The sequence below is a fragment of the Cervus canadensis genome, chromosome 16 (genome assembly GCF_019320065.1).
Source record: "Cervus canadensis isolate Bull #8, Minnesota chromosome 16, ASM1932006v1, whole genome shotgun sequence".
Classification (NCBI taxonomy): Eukaryota; Metazoa; Chordata; class Mammalia; order Artiodactyla; family Cervidae; genus Cervus; species Cervus canadensis.
Window position 1 is genome coordinate 31846502 of NC_057401.1, and position 20809 is coordinate 31867310.

General features: G+C 41.8%; 1 protein-coding gene and 1 non-coding gene across 2 annotated transcripts in view; one reads left to right on the plus strand and one right to left on the minus strand.

The window, feature by feature from the left end:
* The window catches only part of MROH2B (maestro heat like repeat family member 2B), a 61115-nt gene that overhangs the window by 30786 nt on the left and 9520 nt on the right, over positions 1-20809 (plus strand). Inside the window, exons 15-24 of the mRNA XM_043488843.1 lie at positions 3883-4018; positions 4122-4217; positions 7412-7501; positions 7886-8006; positions 12405-12502; positions 14851-15003; positions 17170-17327; positions 17887-18013; positions 18483-18670; positions 20499-20639. Coding sequence (XP_043344778.1) covers positions 3883-4018; positions 4122-4217; positions 7412-7501; positions 7886-8006; positions 12405-12502; positions 14851-15003; positions 17170-17327; positions 17887-18013; positions 18483-18670; positions 20499-20639 — 1308 coding nt within the window. The remainder of the gene's footprint in view (positions 1-3882; positions 4019-4121; positions 4218-7411; positions 7502-7885; positions 8007-12404; positions 12503-14850; positions 15004-17169; positions 17328-17886; positions 18014-18482; positions 18671-20498; positions 20640-20809) is intronic.
* Positions 2223-2329, minus strand: LOC122454679. The gene has a single exon (XR_006273485.1). It is a non-coding gene; the product is annotated as a U6 spliceosomal RNA (small nuclear RNA).

Below are 20809 nucleotides of genomic sequence, written 5' to 3' on the forward strand. Positions count from 1 at the left end.
GTTTTAGGATTCTCTATATATGAGATCATGTCATCTGCAAACAGAGATAATTTTACTTTACCTTTCCAGTCTGGATGGCTTTTATTTATTTTTCTTATCTATTGCTCTGGCTGGGACTTGCAGGATTATGTTAAATAGAAATAGCATCTTTGTCATGTTCCTGATCTTAGAGGGTAAGTTTTCAGTCTTTCACCATTAAGCATGATGTTAGCTTATACGGTTTTCATATATGGCCTTTATTATGTTGAGGTAACAAATATTTTAATCACTGCCTGATATCTTGATGCATAGATATGCCTCATATTGTTACCTTCGATTATTAATCAACCTTCTATTGCTACATTTAACTATTTCTTGTTTTTAAAACCTGTAAGTAATACTTTGATGAACATCCTCATGCAAAAAGATGTTCTCTGAACATCTAATTATAAAAGCTGACAATTTGGTTCAATAAATATTATTGAGTTGCATCCATGTATCAAGACATTGAGCTAGGTTCTAAATAGACAATGTTGAACAAAATATGACCTTTCTCTGAAGGAGTTTTAGCCAACAAAGGGAAATTAATTCAAAACACATCCACATAATTTTTCTAAAATTCAGTAAGAAGCAAAATAAGGGAAAGGCACAAGTTCCCATATTTATAAAGATAAGGGAGGTTTCAAGAAAGTGCAAAGAAATCTTGAAGATGAATTAAGAATTAACCAGGTTCCAGAACAGCATTGTTGAGTAGAAATAAGTATAATACAAGTCACATTTATTGTTTAAAATTTTCTAGTAGCCACTATTAAATATGTAAAAAAGAAACATTAAATCAAATTTAATAATTATTTTAATCTAATATATTCAGTATATTACTTCAACATGTATTCATTTATTTATTTATTTATTTATTTTGCATTTTATTTATTTTTTCTCCAGTTCTTTTTTTTTTTTTTATTTTTTCCATTGATATGAATCAGCCATAGATTTACATGTATTCCCCATCCCGATCCCCCCTCCCACCTCCCTCTCCACCCGATTCCTCTGGGTCTTCCCAGTGCACCAGGCGGAGCACTTGTCTCATGCATCCCACCTGGGCTGGTGATCTGTTTCACCATAGATAATATACATGCTGTTCTTTCAAAACATCCCACCCTCACCTTCTCCCACAGAGTTCAAAAGTCTGTTCTGTACTTCTGTGTCTCTTTTTCTGTTTTGCATATAGGGTTATCGTTACCATCTTTCTAAATTCCATATATATGTGTTAGTATGCTGTAATGTTCTTTATCTTTCTGGCTTACTTCACTCTGTATAATGGGCTCCAGTTTCATCCATCTCATTTAGAACTGATTCAAATGAATTCTTTTTAATGGCTGAGATATTCCATGGTGTACCACAGCTTCCTTATCCATTCATCTGCTGATGGGCATCTAGGTTGCTTCCATGTCTGGCTATTATAAACAGTGCTGTGATGAACATTGGGGTGCACGTGTCTCTTTCAGATCTGGTTTCCTCAGTGTGTATGCCCAGAAGTGGGATTGCTGGGTCATATGGCAGTTCTATTTCCAGTTTTTTAAGAAATCTCCACACTGTTCTCCATAGTGGCTGTACTAGTTTGCATCCCCACCAACAGTGTAAGAGGGTTCCCTTTTCTCCACACCCTCTCCAGCATTTATTGCTTGTAGACTTTTGGATAGCAGCCATCCTGACTGGTGTGTAATGGTACCTCATTGTGGTTTTGAGTTGCATTTCTCTGATAATGAGTGATGTTGAGCATCTTTTCATGTGTTTGTTAGCCATCTGTATGTCTTCTTTGGAGAAATGTCTGTTTAGTTCTTTGGCCCATTTTTTGATCGGGTCATTTATTTTTCTGGAATTGAGCTTCAGGAGTTGCTTGTATATTTTTGAGATTAATCCTTTGTCTGTTGCTTCATTTGCTATTATTTTCTCCCAATCTGAGGGCTGTCTTTTCACCTTGCTTATAGTTTCCTTTGTTGTGCAAAAGCTTTTAAGTTTCATTAGGTCCCATTTGTTTAGTTTTGCTTTTATTTCCAATATTCTGGGAGGTGGGTGGGTCATAGAGGATCTTGCTGTGGTTTATGTCGGAGAGTGTTTTGCCTATGTTCTCCTCTAGGAGTTTTATAATTTCTGGTCTTACATTTAGATCTTTAATCCATTTTGAGTTTATTTTTGTGCATGGTGTTAGAAAGTGTTCTAGTTTCATTCTTTTAGAAGTGGTTAAAAATATGGAACGCTTCACGAATTTGCGTGTCATCCTTGCGCAGGGGCCATGCTAATCTTCTCTGTATCGTTCCAATTTTAGTATATGTGCTGCCGAAGCGAGCACTTCAACATGTATTTAAAATAAAGAATTAATAAGATGATTTACATGATTTTCATACTACATCTTCAAAATCCAGTGCATTTTACAATTACAGTGTATTTTAAATCAAACCAGCAACAACTCAAGAGTTCAAAAGCCACATATAGCTAACGGCTTCCCTCATATGGACAGGACACCTGTAGAACTTGAAGACTAATGACAGAAAGCAAATCAGTGGTTACCTTGGGCCAGGGTGGAGGAACAGATGAACTGCAAGATGCATCAGGAAAAACTGGGGACTGATAGCAATGTTCTATATTGATTACAGTGGTAATTTCGTGAGTGTGAAATTTATTTGATTGCACACTTTAAATGGATGCAGCTTGTTGTGCATAAATTATGCCTCAATAAGTTGATATTTTTACATAGCCAGCCAGACAATAAGGATGAGAAGATTGCACACTATATATCAACACATTTAATAGTCAATAAAGCTGTCCCAGCTTTACTGACTTTTACTCCTCTGTGAAAGTGAAAGTGAAAATCTATCAGTCGTATCAGACTCTTTGCAACCCCATGGACTGTAGTCCATGGAATTCTCCAGGCCAGAATACTGGAGTGGGTAGCCTTTTCCTTGTCCAGGGGATCTTCCCAAATCAGAGATCAAACCCAGATCTCCCACATCGCAAGCAGATTCTTTACCAGCTGAGCCATCCAGAGAACCAATTTCCCCCTTCTCTGACAGTGTCATCATTTTTTATTTCTTTGCTAATTTTGTTGTGGGCAAACAGTGTTGTATTGTCTTAACTTACATTTATTTAATAACAAATGGAGTTTTTCATATTTATTGGATACTTACATTTTCCTAAGTTACGTCCAGGTTTCTCTATATCCTCGTGATGTCTATACTATATGTCAGATAGTGAGAAAGGAAAAGGAAGGTTCCAGTGTCATTTACTCATGTGTTTCTAGGTGGTGGTTTAGTCACTAAGTTGTGTTCCATTCTTGCAACTACGTGGGGAACAGCCCACAAGACTCTTCTGTCCATGGGATTTCCCATGAAAGAATAGTGGAGGGGGTTGCTCTTTCCTTCTCCAGGAGATCTTCCCCACCCAGGGATCAAACCTGTGTCTCCAGCATTGTAGGTGGATTCTTTCCAGACTGAGTGACCAGGGACTGCATATGACATGAGAGGACATATGAAATTGATAAAACTCACTGCTCCAAACTTAGAATCTCTCTTCTCTCTCTCAATCTCACACACACACACACACATGTACTCATAACTTGAGTGCTGAAAAAAACAAGTAGATAAATGCTAGGTCATATAATAAAGGGTTAAGTAACACCAAGCAAGTGATGGTTTGTTTATCATTGTAATAAATTAGACCTACAGTCTGGTTTTATGTCCCCAATCTCTCTCTACTCCTGTTACCATCTCCTTCAACACTGTATTCCCATCAGAAATGCATCTGACTCCTTCAAGCCCCTTCAGATCCTCAGTTCTCAGGAACTCGACTGAGATATGTGTTGTTTGGTGATATAATATCCACTCCTCCAATTGGTTCTCGTTTCAGTAAACTGAAACCTCAACTCGCACTGAATGAACATCTTAATATTCTTGAGGAGAATATTCGGAGGCTGCTGCCCCTTCCACCCCTGGAAAAACTCAGAAATGAGGGCGAGACAGACAAAGACAAGGAGCACATCCAAGTATGTGGGGGCAAGCCTGGAGGAGGGTGAAGAGCCAGGTAGAATGAATGAACTTGAATGAACATGCTGCCCTCGGCCTCACTCGCACTCATTTCGATTTCAGTTTCTCTACGAACGATCCATGGACGCTCTCGGAAAGCTGCTGAAGACCATGATGTGGGATAGCATGAAAGCAGAGGACTGCCAAGAAATGTTCAATGTGAGTAGGTCCCATGGGCCCTAACCTGTGCTCCAGGGCACCCCCAAACTCAGCCTCGTCCAGGGGACTCGTCCAGCCTGACCCACCTAGCCCCCCACCAACACCACAGAGCCAGCCCACTTACACAGTGTTTGTGGGGAGGCCAGCACCCTATTCCAGAAGAGGCAGGGCAAGAGTGAGAGAACAAGAAGGGATGAATATGAAAGTTACTAAGGAAAGGAGATCAATATTTCCAATATGCTACTGGAGATCAGTGGAGAAATAACTTCAGAAAGAATGAAGGGATGGAGCCAAAGCAAAAACAACACCCAGTTGTGGATGTGACTGGTGATAGAAGCAAGATCTGATGCTGTAAAGAGCAATATTGCATAGGAACCTGGAATGTTAGATCCAAAATCAAGGCAAACTGGAAGTGATCAAAGAGGAGATGGCAAGAGTGAACGTTGACATTCTAGGAATCAGCTAACTAAAATGGACTGGAATGGGTGATTTTAACTCAGATGACCATTATATCAACTACTGTGGGCAGGAATCCCTTAGAAGAATTGGAGTAGCCATCATAGTCAACAAGAGAGTCCAAAATGCAGTACTTGGATGCAATCTCAAAAATGACAGAATGATCTCTGTTCATTTCCAAGGCAAACTATTCAATATCATGCTAATCTAAGTCTATGCCCTGACCATTAACCCTGAAGAAGCTGAAGTTGAACAGTTCTATGAAGACCTACACGACCTTTTAGAACTAACACCCCAAAAAGATGCCTTTTTCATTATAGCAGACTGTAATGCAAAAGTAGGAAATCAAGAAACACCTGGAGTAACATGCAAATTTGACCTTGGAGTACAGCATGAAGCAGGGCAAAGGCTAATAGAGTTTTGCCAAGAGAATGCATTGGTTATAGCAAACACCCTCTTTCAACAACACAAGAGAAGACTCTACACATGGACATCACCAGATGGCCAACACCAAAATCAGGCTGATTATATTCTTTGCAGCCAAAGATGGAGAAGCTCTATATAGTCAGCAAAAACAAGACTGGGAGTGGACTATGGCTCAGATCATGAACTCCTTATTGCCAAATTCAGACTTAAATTGAAGAAAGTAGGGAAAACCACTAAACCATTCAGGTATGACCTAAATCAAATCCCTTATGATTATACAGTAGAAGTGAGAAATAGATTTAAGGGACTAGATCTGATAGACAAGTGCCTGATGAACTATGGACGGAGGTTCATGACATTGTACAGGAGACAGGGATCAAGACCACCCCCAAGAAAAAGAAATGCAAAAAAGCAAAATGCCTGTCTGAGGAAGCCTTACCAATTAACTGTAAAAAGAAGAGAAGTGAGAAGCAAAGGAGAAAAGGAAAGATAAACCCATTTGAATGCAGATTTCCAAAGAATAGTGAGGAGAGATAAGAAAGCCTTCCTCAGCAAACAATGCAAAGAAATAGAGGAAAACAATAGAATGGGAAAGACTAGAGATCTCTTCAATAAAAAAGTTATACCAAGGGAAGATTTCATGCAAAGATGAGCTCAATAAAGGACAAAAATGGTATGAACCTAAGAAAAGCTGAAGATATTAAGAAGAGGTGGCAAGAATATACAGAAGAACTGTACGAAAAAGATCTTCATGACCCAGATAATCACGATGGTGTGATCACTCACCTAGAGCCAGACATCCTGGAATGGGAAGTCAAGTAGGCCTTAGGAAACATCACTATGAACAAAGCTAGTGGAGGTGATGGAATCTCAGTTGAGCTATTTCAAATCCTAAAAGATGATGGTGTGAAAGTGCTGCACTCAATATGTCAGCAAATTTGGAAAACTCAGCAGTGGTCACAGGACTGGAAAGGGTCAGTTTTCATTCCAATCCCAAAGAAAGGAAATGCCAAAGAATGCTCAAACTACCACACAATTGCACTTATCTCACATGTTACTAAAGTAATGCTCAAAATTCTCCAGGCTAGGCTTCAGCAATATATGGACTTCCAGATGTTCAAGCTGGTTTTGGAAAAGGCAGAGGAACCAGAGATCAAATTGCCAACATCCACTGGATCATCGAAAAAACAAGAGAGTTCCAGGAAAACATCTATTTCTGCTTTATTGATTATGCGAAAGCCTTGACTGTGTGGATCACAATAAACTGTGGAAAATTCTGAAAGAGATGGGAATACCAGACCACCTGACCTGCTTCTTGAGAAACCTGTATGTAGGTCAGGAAACAACAGTTAGAACTAGGCATGGAACAACAGACTGGTTCCATATAGGAAAAGGAGTACGTCAAGGCTGTATATTGTCACGCTGCTTATTTAACTTATTTGCAGAGGACATCATGAGAAATGCTGGACTGAATGAAGCACAAGCTGGAATCGCGATTGCCAGGAGAAATATCAATAACCTCAGATATGCAGATGACACTACCCTTGTGGCAGAAAGCAAAGAACTAAAGAGCCTTTTAATGAAAGTGAAAGAGGAAAGTGAAAAAGTTGGCCTAAAGCTCAACATTCAGAAAGCTAAGATCATGGTTCTGGTCCCATCACTTCATGGCGAATAGATGGGGAAATAGTAGAGACAGTGGCTGACTTTATTTTTGGGGGCTCCAAAAATCACTGCAGATGGTGATTGCAGTCATGAAATTAAAAGACGCTTACTCCTTGGAAGGAAAGTTATGACCAACCTAGACAGCATATTAAAAAGCAGAGACATTACTTTGCCAACAAAGGTCCATCTTGTCAAAGCTATGGTTTTTCCAGTAGTCATGTATGGATGTAAGAGTTGGACTATAAAGAAAGCTGAGCGCAGAAGAATTGATGCTTTTGAACTGTGGTGTTGGAGAAGACTCTTGAGAGTCCCTTGGACTGCAAGGAGACCCACCCAGTCCATCCTAAAAGAGATCAGTCCTGGGTGTTCATTGGAAAGTCTGATGTTGAAGCTGAAACTCCAATACTTTGGCCACCTGATGCGAACAGCTGATTCATTTGAAAAGACGCTGATGCTGGGAAAGATTGAGGGCAGGAGGAAAAGGGAACAATAGAGGATGAGATGGTTGGATAGCATCACCGAATCAATGGACATGAGTTTGGGTAAGTGATGGACAGGGAGGCCTGGCATGCTGCAGTTCATGGGGTTGCAAAGAGTTGGACACAACTGAGCAACTAAACTGAACTGAACTTGTACTCTTTGACCAACAGCTTCTCCGAATGTGGCTTGTCTCACAAAAAGACTGGGAAAGAGAGAGAGCCTTCCAGATCACCGCGAAAGTGCTGACAAATGATGTCGAGGTGAGTAAGCCCCTGGAATGGGTGGATGTCATTGCTTGCTAACAAGGACCTCGGAGGCCAATGGAATCCAAAACTCCTGTGTGATGGATCTCCCGTCCAGGCAGTTTTTCCAGAGAACCACCCTGAGGTCCACCCTAACCCACAGCACTGTGAGTACAATCACGGGGCGGCTGAGGGGTTGTGGGGGGCGGGGAGTGGGGATTGGGGGGAGGGGAGTGAAGCGATTCAGTTGTCTTTGCTTGCCTGTCCGCTTGGAAAGTCCGAGATTCCATTTTATTCTAAGGATCTGCATGGAGAAAACAATAACTTAATATCCAGTGTTGGGACTATCCTGGAACATCATCAAGCCACCCCATCACCTCGGGATCCTCCTTTATCCTTCAGGCACCAGAGAATTTTAAGATCGGCTCACTCCTCGGCCTCCTGGCTCCTCACTCCTGTGACACCCTGCCCTCCATCCGCCAGGCTGCTGCTAGTTCAGCTATTGGTCTGTTCTGTATAAAAGGTGAGGGAAGGATGGGAACCTCACAGATGCAGAGAAGATACCTGTTTTCATTTTTCTCAGCTTTTCTCTTTGTAGGTCTCTCTCTCCTTCCTCTCTTTCTCTCTTTCTTTCTCCTCCCCTAGTTCAGTCATTTCTGAGTGATGTCACACAATTTCTCTCTCTCTCTCTCTTAGATCTTTTTTCCTCAGTGGCTCTGCTTTTTGGTTTTTTTTTAAAAAATAAAGATAATAGCACCAAAGCATCATAAAGATCCATTAAAACAGGTAAAATGTTTTGAGAGTGTCTGATTTAAATCACACACCAATTGGGCATATTAGCAAAGCTTTTTCTACCACGCAGTTTTCTTTCAGAGGAAATCATACTATTATCATGGTGCTAAGTGAATTTCAGAGTTCTCTAAGAGAGAGAACTTTGTGGAGGTTTTTGTAGCTTGCATAGCAGTACCTATGCCTGCTCTGCCGGGATGTGTAAATAACTATCAATGTCGGGAAATAGAAGGAATTTTAAAACCTCTGTATCAGGCTGAAACCAACACTCAGGGCTTTCTGATTAAATCGGGATCGGGATGGGGAAATACATGTAAATCCATGGCTGATTCATGTCAATGTATGACAAAAGCCACTACAATATTGTAAAGTAATTAGCCTCCAACTAGTAAAAATAAATGGAAAAAAAAAATCCAGATTAAATCAGCATATGTTTTGCCGAGGTGGAACCTGCCTTGCTTACAGTTCCCTCCAGACCAGGTGCAGCCTGGATCCCTCAGCCAGCTTGACGGCCACTCATGCCTACACTAGACTCTTCATTTTTTTAGGTGTAGCATTAAGAGTCTAGATTGCCGGGAGAAATATTAATAACCTCAGATATGCAGATGACACTACCCTTATGGCAGAGAGAGAAGAGGAACTAAGCCTGTTGATGAAGGTGAAAGAGGTGGTTTAGCCACTAAGTTGTGTCCGACTCTTTTGACCCCATGGACTGTAGCCTGCTAGGCTCCTCTGTCCAAGGAAGTCTCCAGGCAAGAATACTGGAGTGGGTAGCCTATCCCTTCTCCAGGGGATCATCCCAAGCCAGGAATCAAACCCAGGCGTCCTGCATTGCAGGCAGATTCTTCACCAACGAGCTACAGAGGAAGCCCCTGGGGAAATATTTGAGCGCCTTTTTGTGTTTCAGGCACTGTTCTGATGCTGGAACACAAAGATATAACAATTCTAAATTTGCATGCTAAAAGTGTGTGAAAGACAGAAGGTGGGATTTGGTTGAGGGCAGATGATAGAGTCAGTCAATAGGGGAAAACTATTCAGCAGAACCTGAATAGATCTGACAGTCCCTTGGGGTTTGGGAAGATAATTCATGAAGGGTGTATGATTTTATCAAAGCCAGAAAACAAATGAATTAAAGGGGTGAGAATTAAAGGACCATTCTAGTAAGACAAGAAATGTACCACAAAAGGACCTCATAGGAAGAAAGGAATTCTATTATTGTTCTGCCTGGTCTTCCTTTGTTGTTGTTCATGTCCGACTCTTTGTGACCCCATGGCCTACAGCATGCCAGGCCATGCTTGTCTTATTAGAATGGTCTTTCATCATCTCCTGGAGCTTGCTCAAACTCTACTGAGTTGGTGATATCATCCAACCATCTCTTCCTCTGTCATCCTCTTCTCCTCCTGCCTTCAATCTTTCCCAGCATCAGGGTCGTTTCCACTGAGTCAGCTCTTCACATCAGGTGGCCAAATTATTGGAGCTTCAACTTCAGCATCGGTCCTTCCAGTGAATATTCAGGACTGATTTCCTTTAGGATTGACTGGCTTGATCTCCTTGCTGTCCAAGGGACTCCCAAGAGTCTTCTCCAACACCACAGTTCAAAAGCATCAATTCTTCGATGATCAGTCTTCTTTATGGTCCAACTCTCATATCCATACATGACTACTGGAAAAACCATAGTTTTCACTATATGGACCATTGTTGGCAAAGTAATGTCTATTTTTTAATATGCTGTCTAGATTTGTCACAGCTTTTCTTCCAAGGAGCAAGTGTCTTTTAATATCATGGCTGCAGTCACCATCTGCAGTGATTTTGGAGCCCAAGAAAATAAAGTCTCTCACTGTTTCTGTTGTTTCCCCATCTATTTGCCATGAACTAAGAGGACCAGATGCCATGATCTTTGAATTTTTAATGTTGAGTTTTAAGCCAGCTTTTTCATTCTCCTCTTTCACTTCCATCAAGAGGCTCTTTAGTTCCTCCTTGCTTTCTGCCATAAGGATAATGTCATTTGCATATCTGATGTTATTGATATTTCTCCCAGCAATCTTGATTCCAGCTTGTGCTTCATCCAGCCCAGGGTTTCCCATGATGTACTCTGCATATAAGCTAAATAAGCAGGGTGACAATATACAGCCTTGATGTATTGCTTTCCCAATTTTGAACCAGTCTGTTGTTCCATGTCCAGTTCTAGCTGTTGCTTCTTGACCTGCATACAGGTTTCTCAGGAGGCAGGTTGGGTGGTTTGGTATTCCCATCTCTTTAAGAATTTCCACAGTTTGTGGTGATCCACACAGTCAAAGGCTTTGGCATAGTCAATGAAGCACTAGATGTTTTTCTGTAATTCTCTTGCTTTTACTATGACCCAACAGATGTTGGCAATTTGTCTCTGATTCCTCTGCTTTTTTCTAAATCCAGCTTGAACATCTGGAACTTCTCGATTCATGTACTGTTGAAGCCTAGCTTGGAGAATTTTGAGCATTACTTTGCTAGCATTTGTGTGGTGCAATTGTGTGGCAGTTTGAACATTCTTTGGCATTGCTTTTCTTTGAGACCGGAATGAAAACTGACCTTTTCCAGTCCTGTGGCCACTGCTGAGTTTTCAAAATTTGCTGGCGTATTGAGTGCAGCACTTTCACAGCATCATCTTTTGGAACTTGAAATAGCTCAACTGGAATTTCATCATCTCTACTAGCTTTGTTTATAGTGATGCTTCCTAAGGTCCACTTGACTTCTCACTCCAAGATGTCTGGCTCTAAGTGAGTGATCACACCATTGTGGTTATCCAGATCATGAAGATCTTTTTTGTTTAGTTCTTCTGTGTATTCTTGCCACCTCTTCTTAATATCTTCTGCTTCTATTAGGTCCATGCCATTTCTGTCCTTTATTGAGCCCATCTTTGCATGAAATGTTCCCTTGGTATCTCTAATTTTCTTAAAGAGATCTTTAGTCTTCCCCATTCTATTGTTTTCCTCTATTTCTCTGCATTGTTCACTTAGAAAGACTTTCTTATCTCTCCTTGCTATTCTTTGGAACTCTGAATTCAGATAGTTTTATCTTTCTTTTTCTCCTTTGCCTTTTGCTTCTCTTCTTTTCTCAACTGTTTTAAGGCCTCCCAGACAATCATTTAGACTTTTTGCATTTCTTTTGCTTGGAGGTGGTTTTGATCACTGTCTCCCATACAATGTTATGAACCTCTGTCCATAGTTCTTTAGGCGCTCTATCAGATCTATATTTCTCCCTTTAGGTTCCTTTATTTTCCTGAAACATGCAAAGTTCCAGTTCTTAAATATTCTTTGTTAGCAGGAAATACCATACTTCATTATTCATGTTAACTTTTTTTCCTGGTTGATCAAATAAACATGGTAGAGAGAGAGAGAAAGAATGTGATCATTAAATTAAATATGTACTCAATACAAGTAACTAGTGTTTTACTGAATTAAATGTCCACTTAATATTTGTGGATGTTGTTCAGCCCATTGTTAATGCAGATAATAGATCAGAAATTGAGAAACTTACCAGTTGCTTGGACAACTGAAAGCAGTGAAGCTGGACTTTGAGCCCAGGTCCTCCATCCATGAGGCTAAGCTACCTCCCAGAGAGTGGTTCAGGTGTGAGTTTCCACCAATCACTAACTCCAAACAACAAACAGAAAATCATTACCATTGAGGTCTGCAATACAAGTCCATATCAACAATCACACAATTGCAATGATTACAGTGGTTACCTTATCATTCCCTTCAACAGAAGCTCACTGCAGAATAGAACTCCACCAGAGCCAGCAGTAGAGCAGAGTAGTAAGAGCCTCGGCAGTGGTGTCAGACCAGGGTTCAAGTTCCAACCCTCTATTTTCACTCCCTGCATGACCTGGCCAAATGACTTCACATCTCTCTGTGTCAGTTTTCTCAACTGCAAATAACCTCAGATGATCTCTAGGAGTAATAAATGAGATCAGAGTATTTAGCATGCTTTCAGTATGCAGCAACTCCTCAGTGTTTGCTCTTACGCTCATCAGAGAGGCTTTCATGCGTTTGTTAAAGGCATCCAGCAGCTGAATTAGTGTCACATCAAAATATAAACAGTCTCTTCAACCCCTTTCAGCTCTTTGAACTCCCATGTCACCCTTTGTTGATTGTAGGTGTTCACCTGGAAGTAGAAAGACTACAGGATTTGCAGGAAGGGCTGCAATGTGATGATGTGCAGGTCCAGATCAAGATTTCCTCCAAAATAGCAAAGGTAATAGATGTGGAGAACTGATCAAGGGACATAAGGATGATTCTGGGTTGATTTTCAAATGAGTCAGCTGTATACGCTCCTCTACCAAGGAGGGCAAACAGTCTAGTCATTCTAGCGAAATAAAAGACTTTTGTCCATTCATTATATCTGGGTCCATGTATACAGGCAACACCTGCTAATCTCATTTCAAACTCTGCGAAACCTAGGGAACCATGCAGTCCTCTCCAGGTGAAGGAGGCAGTAGGGTAAAATGAGAGAAATGGGCATTGGAGTCAGTCAGATGTATTCTGTGTGCACCCCTTGAACTGTGTGTGCTGTGTGATCTATCTCCTCATCTTAAAAAAATGCATAACCTCCCTCTCAGAGCTGCTATGAGAATTGGTCAATCGATTCATTCATTCATTCAGTCACTTATTCATTCACCTCATGTGCCCTGTGCATCTACCATGTGCCAGGCTATTTTCCAGGATCTTAGGATAGAAATGCCTGCCATCATTGAGTTTATGTCCTAGTGGATGAAGCAGCGAAATAAATCTGATGTCAGGTAGTGATAAGTGAGAAACACAAAGTCAAGGAAGGGAATAAAGAGTAAGGTGGGGGCAGATCCCCTAGGGATCACAACTCAGAAAGAGAGAACCACAAATATATCTGGAAAGAACATTCCAGGCAAAGGGGGGAACAATATGTGCAAAGGCCCTGAGGTGGAGAAAGAAGTGGGTCATGAGATCCAAGAGATAGTCCAGAGCTGATTGAAGTGCCTTCCAAGGCCTTATTAAGAACCTTGGTTTCACTCTAATAAAAATAAAAAACCAGCAGAGGGATTTGAACAGAAGAGTCAAAACCACCACACACCATGTGGCAGGTGTGAAATGTACAACTTGTGTGAGACAGCATTATTCCCAATGCAGACATTATGGATTTATATGTGTACTATGGTAATTACCCACTGAGGGCAGCAAACAACAAAATTGGTCATTATGACAATAACAGAGAGAAGGGTACTTTCTTGAGAACCAAGCATTTTTCCTAACTTGCAAAATCTTATGGGCTAGTGGTGGTTCTGCAAGGAAGAATGTGATACAACTTTGTTTCTGAAGGGTCACCTGGCTGCCATGTTGAAACTAGACTATAGGCTGGCAAGAGTGAAACTAGTGAGGTCAGTTTGGAGGAAACTGTAAGAATCCACATGCGAGCTCAGGTGGCTTGGACTAAGGAGGCAGCAGCAGGGACAAGAAAGTGATGAGTATACAGGAGAGAAACTCATGGGGGCACAGGGAGAGAAAACAGGTCCGGTGCCTAAGACAGTGTCTGATGCACGAGAAGTGTCAAAAACATGAGTTCCCTTCCTTCCTTCATTCCTAAGCCAATATCATCCCAATATAAGGGGAAAAAAAACACAACTGTTGAGCTTGGACCCAGGCAGACATTTGGTGCTCCATGGAACAGACACATGAGTCTAGGCCTTGATCTTAGAGCCATGGTAACTCAGAATCCAGCTAGGACAGGCAGCTACTCGTGAAAAGGAATCCATGTCCTCTCAAAGATTGTTCTACTACACATCACTGGGCCATTTAATACAGAGGGAATTCAGTTGTGAATAGGAATGTTTTCATACCCACAAACTCATAACCATGACCTTCTTGTTTGGTTAAAACTCCAGATAATGCTTCTGGAATTTATTCAGACTGCTAACTTTTCACCTCCCCTGCCTGCCTTTTTATTCGCACATACACAGAGACATATACAATCAAACATTCTATATAATTATTGTCTAGAGACCAAAATTACAAAGTCTTATTTTCTTGACCTTTTATTGACTACTCAATATTGAAACACACAAAAGCAAAAGACAGGGTTCATCTTAATTCACCCTCCATTTGGATACTGTGAGGCACAGGCTATTTAGCCAGGCACTTAGTACTTGGTGATAGATTTCCTGAATCCTGAATACTAGCTACTCTTTGGCAGACACAAGACATTTCTATGATAGATGAAATGTATATGAAAGTACTTGACAACATTTAAATTGCCATTTATGCATTATTTTTCCTTTATGGGGCATATTGTAAATTCAGGTTTGGAGAGGAAATTGCCTTGGAAGACCTAGAATTTAATAAATATGAAATGATTTTTAAAAAGCAACTTCAAGGAAAGTTTTACTTAGACTGAAAGGCCGTGTCTATGTCCTATTTTAGTATTTTCTCTAGTTTCTGTGGACTCAATCACACGCTAACTCTTTGGAAAGCCCAGTGGTTTCTAATATCCTAAAACAAAGGACAGCATGTTTTGGGTGTCCAGATAGGGAATGAGGGGCTTGGTTACATGAGTCTTTCTGGGTCTGTTCTCAGATTGTCAGTAAACTCATCCCCAGTGAAGAAATGCTCATGTTCCTGGAGGAAACCCTGGATGGTCTAGAGAGCCTCAACCCACCATGTACAAAGGCCTGTGGCATCTGGATGATCACCGCCCTGAAGGAGCAGGGAGCTACTTTGGAAGACCAGGTGAACTGACAGCCAGTCTGACAACTACTGAGCACGATTTTAGCACTTCTGAAATGCTAGTACCAGAAGCAGGCCATCACTCCTCAGATGGTCCTCTGATGAGTCACAGGCAAGAGCATACACAGCCTCAGGAGGCCTCAGCAGAGACCCAAGTTGTGTATGAGCAGCCAGGCTCAGGCGGAGGGCCCATCTCAGCCTGACTCAATTGCCTCTCTAGTCTGTGATGATGAGCACTTTCCAAGCTGCCACTCTGGCCAGAGGAAGAATATCTGAACCAGAAGCATGTGGGGTGTGGAAAACTGGGTTGTAAGATCTGCAAGCATAAGACTGATCTTGTGAACCTTTGAGATGGCCACTGAGGGCCAGGCGGGTTTTCTAACTCACCGCCACCCTGTGAGCTGCTCTTTAACACCCTTTAGGTATTTTCTGATAAAGAAGGTGATCCTCGAGGAATGACTGAAAGAAAAGTCCTCAATCCTTCCTCCCAACTAGAGAATTAAGCAGAGAGAATTGGATTTAAATTCAGGAAGTCTGGTTAAGAACTTCAAATGGATATGCTGTCTTCTCTCTCTTAAAGTCAGAATCAAAATATTAGCCATTCAGAGATCAATGATGAGTAAAAGAATTTTTAACTCAGAAAGGCTTCCTTCCAAAAGGTAACAGGAGGAAGAGGTCATGGTCCCCAGAGCCCGGAGTTAATCATCCTAAATTAAAGAATTCTCCAAAGCCTGACTTTTACAAATGACCTCTGTTCTAATTACTGTCCAATCATTTGTTTGTTTGTTTGTTTTCAAAAACATTTATTGAGTCTATACTCTGTGGCAGGCCCTAGGCCAGTCTTGGGAGAATGAAAGGTTAATAAATTTAGAATATCCATGTGTTTGTGTGTTAAACATAAAAGGGGAAGTTGTTCACATGCTAGGTAAAGGCTAGGGACCTAAATGTTTTCCAAGAATCACTAGTATGGGACTGTGTGATAATCAGGCTTGCAGGATATTTATGATTAAGGAATTACAATTCCATGAAAAATGTTATATTTAACCTAAAAATGTCTATCCAAAGTAAACAAGAGAAATATCTACTGGATGCAAAGTTGCTTTAGCATAGAGACATGTCCTAATCCATGCCAAAAAATCCAAATGCATGATATCATTCCCTACTTCACACAGACTAACACCTGAACTCAGAAAGGTGGCCCTCAATGCCCTTTCGGATTCAGCTTTGTCTTTTCTATCAAGTTATCCTCCTCTTTTTTCTCACCTTCATTCTTTCTGTGCTCCAAAACTGAACCATTCTCGTATTCCATAAAGCTTTTCTACATCTGCTTCTACCAGGCTTCCATGTAGTTTTTATATAGATTATACCTTTTAAAGCCATTAGGTTCACAGTAAAACTGAGCAGAAGTTACAGAGTTTCAGTACACCTCCTACCTCAGCACTTCCAACATCCCACACCTCAGGTTACGTTTGCTACAATTGATGAACCTACATGACCCATCCTATAATCACCCAAAGCTCATAATTCACATTAGGGATTTTAGTTCTGGTGTTGACAGATGTATAATGACATGTATCCAATAGCATAGGATAGATTAGTTTCACTGCTCTCTGAACCCTCTGTGTTCTATTTGCATCTTTACGTCTCTTGTTCCTTCTGATGAGGATTCCTTTCCTCGCCATCTCCACCTTGCCTTTTGGAATTGGTATATATCCTTTGCGACCCAGACCAGATGTCCCTCCACAGTGACCTCAGTTACTTCTGGATTCCCCTATCAGTCCCGTGAATCTCTTGTACACCATTTGCCATACACAGTTTTGTGCACAAGCCTTTGGGTGTACAGCTGAAGTCTTTTATGAGATGACTCAATCCTTTTGAGAAAGGACTACATCTTATGCAACCCTGGTAAAGTCCCCACAGTGGCTAACTCAGCACCTGGCATAATGCTGCCTTTTACTAAATGTTTGCTAGACTGATTTAAGAATAAATGCCTAATTTATCAGTAATTGTCCTGAGCAAGAGATAGGCCATGTGTAGAATCAATCACTTCCTTAACATTATTTCTAATTCATCAATCACCACCCACAACTTGCTGACTGTACATGACCTAAGCCAACCACATCAAGGAAAAATGGTGATTCAGTGATTGAATTGGCTTTTTCTTTTTAGCTGTTGGAGATCTTGGGCATAATTTACCATCACATGCCGGTCCTCAGACAAAAGGAAGACAGTTTTCAGTTTATGCTGGAAGCTGTCTCTCAGATCGCCAGCTTTCACATGGACGCAGTGGTTGCCAACCTTTTACAGAAGCCTCTGCCCTTTGACAGGTAGAGTCAAACTAAGCCTTTTCCCAGGGAAGACCCTCTGTAAGGCACTGGAGAAGAATTTCTGGTTTGAGAGAAAGATAGCAAACAAAAGTTGAAAACATCTCACCTGACTAATTTCAAAAACAGTGCTTGAATCACAGGTAATGGTTTTCCAAGTACTTTTCAAATATATGTCCTCATTGGATGATGAGAATTTTAGGTATGTGTATATGTATATATGTGTATGTGTGTGTGTGTGTGTGTGTGTGTGTGTGTGTGTATTTAAAATAGGAGTAAGTGAGTTTTAGAAAGTGATTATTTCTCCCCTTTCTGGTTGCTGAGAATGCATCTACATGAGAGGTTTCTGTCTTGATTGATGTTAACAAACCACAGCAACCCAAGGCCCGAATGCTAGATTGTTAAATAAAGCATCCTTATTATCCCCAGGCATGTTGGCATGTCCACTCGTCCCCGCAACTGTGATTAGTCGTAAACACAATGTGATTTTAGAGTGGATCCAATGGAAAAGCGCATCTCCCAAGGAGTTGAGCCTCATCAGCTTCCTGCCTTCCTTCCCTAGGGACACAAAGACACTGTGGAAATCTCTGGCTGAGAACTCAGCTTCCAGTGGCAAACTCTTGCGAGCCTTAGTCGACAAACTGGAGAACGAGTTAGAAGATGACCTAGCCGGGACAGAGGCGATATCTGTGAGTTGGACAACCCGTCACACATCTGAGCTGTTCCCACCTTCACTGGGTGGTGCAGCATGAATCACACTTCTTCCCCTCTTATACTCTGGTTTTAAATCGACTCCAGTTTGAACTGGACAATCATAGCTGTTTGTCTGTGGCTGATCATGTTTAGAAGCCAATTTCTCATCAGCCCAAGGAAAATCTGTGCCTCTGTTTTCAAATTATCCTTCAAGACATCTAATTGTTGTCAAAAGACCCTAAGCCTACCTGATGGTGCCAACTAGACTTTGGAGTCACCCCACATGGGAGCCATGAGAGAAAAACACAGCCTGAGTTGAGAAGTTTCCAGAAAAATAAACCCTCCGTTTTCTCCCTTTTCTGTGTGCCTTTACCACAACTGTGGTCCACCTGGGAAGCAATCCTGTGGAGGGAAAACAGCCTGGAAGGTCAGCCCTGCCTGACACGAGACCCTTCCTCCCCGCAGGTGGCCTGTGCCATGTATGAAGTGGTGTCGACGGGCACCCCTGTCGGGATTCTGTACCCGGAGCTGTTCGCGCTTCTCCTGAAGCTGGTCAGCTGCACGCTTGGTCAGAAGATGCCCACCTCTGCCCTCAGCCGCCGGCGGCGGGTGATGCCGCAGGGCGAGCGGCAGCAGATAGCTGACCCCTGCAGGTAAACGGCCAGGCAGGAGGCCCTTCTGGAGACGTCCTGACCTGAGACTCCAGAAAAGGGCCTGGCATGGCCTCAACTATCCCTGAAGAAACAAGGTCCCGCCATCCCTGAGCCTCATAGCCCTTCCCGGAGCTGGTACCCAGGCGCTGTTGTCCAGAACAGTCTTATAAGCAGCAACATCCTCTTCTCTAGAGTGCCCCATCCACTTCCTTTGTCTTCTTGCCTTGAAATCTTTCAAGGAAAGTTGGAATTCTGTAATATTCAAGGCAGCTGGCACTAGTGGTAAAGAATCTGTCTCCCAATGAAGGAGACTGCCAATGCAAGAGATGCAGGTTCAATCCCTAGGTTGGGAAGATCCCCTGGAGAAGGAAATGGGACCCACTCCAGTATTCTTGCTCAGAAAATTCTATGAATTGAGGGTCCTATGGGACCCCAGTCCATGGGATCACAAAGAGTCCAGCACGACTGAGTATACACATACACACCATACATGGAAAAAATAAAAATAAAAATAAATATCATATTTCCTCAAATCTAAGACTTCACCAATTGAAGGAAGCAATATTATTTCATGAACCATTGAAAAAGGTAGAAAAAAGAGTCCCAATTAATTCATAAATTAGTGCTTTCTTAAATTATTAAATTCGTATTTTATATTGCTCCATAGAGCTCTTGAGGATTATTAGGTATAGATTTTTATCCTGCAACACACTGCTCTGCTTCCCTGTTCTCTTGCCTAACTTTATATTCCAAAGTCAAATCAACCTATTAAAAGGCATTTTAAAGAGCAATTAGACCCAGTGAGCATGCATATTGGGGGGTGGGCAGGGGGTTGGGTCTGCTTGCTTGCCCGTGCAGGAGCATGCACTCAGTCACTCCCATCTGACTCTTTGTGACCCCATGAACTGTGTAGCCCACCAGGTTCCTCTGTCCATGGAATTCTCCAGGCAAGAATACTACAGTAGGTTGCCATTCCCTTCTCTAGGGGATCTTCACAACTCAGGGACTGAACGTGGGTTTCCTGCATTGCAGGCAGATTCTTTACCATCTAAGCCATGAAGGAAGCAGTTAGGCTCAGCACATGTACATACATGCATATAACTTTACGAAAATACCTACAGCTCTAAGCACGCATGTGTGCATGCTAAGTCACATCAGTCGTGTCCCTCTCTTTGCAACCCGCCAGGCTCCTCTGTCCATGGGTTCCTCCAGGCAAGGATACCAGAGTAGGTGGCCAGGTCCTCCTCCAGGGACAGCTCAGACAGCCATACCTAAATCTGTTTGTGTACACGAATTGTATACACAATCAATAGAGACTGCATCACAACTACTGTTTGGCCAACAATTGCAGTGCACTATCCATTGAGAGATGCAACCTGGTTTCCAAGGTGCTGTGTTTGAACCACTCAGATACAGTATTTCACACTTTCTATCCTCAGGGCTTGATTTTCTCAGGAGAGGTTAAGATTTTGTGGGATTATTGACTGACTTCCGGACATGTCAATATCCCCTGTGGCCCCAGCACCAAAGTGTGAGATCAAGGCTGCCTGTGTTTTCCTTGCACAGCCTCCATTCATCCAGGAGTAAGGGAGCATTGTGAGGAACACTTTTTTTTTAAACGAACAAAATGTGCTATATTTATTCTATAGAATATAGTGGTTATAAGTAACCAGATTCATAGATATTAATATAGAGCCCCAAGATATAACATGTGAAAATACAGAATACAGACAGCTTGATGATATTTATTATGGATTATGGACTTGGGGGGTTAACAATTCCCTGCCTGGTGTGGACTTACTTTTGTGATGCTAACTGTCTCTTTCAGGCTCTCGACTACAGCTCTGAAGTGTGTGCAGGCCCAGGCCATGAGAGAAGGGCTGACCAAAGAATCTGACGAGGGAGACAACGTGTGGAGCCTCCTCAGCAGCCCCAGTACCCACCACATAGGAGTCTGTGCACTGGCCAGGTAATGTTCAGATACTCCAAAACTAGATACCAAAGAAAAAACTGAAAACAAAGTGAAAATGCAGTGCAGGCAACTTCACTGAAAGCCATTGAGTCACCAAGGACTTAGAGTCAAGGAGGAAAAAAAAAAAGAGGAAAAAGCAAAGGGGGTTGGGAAGACATGGTAGGATC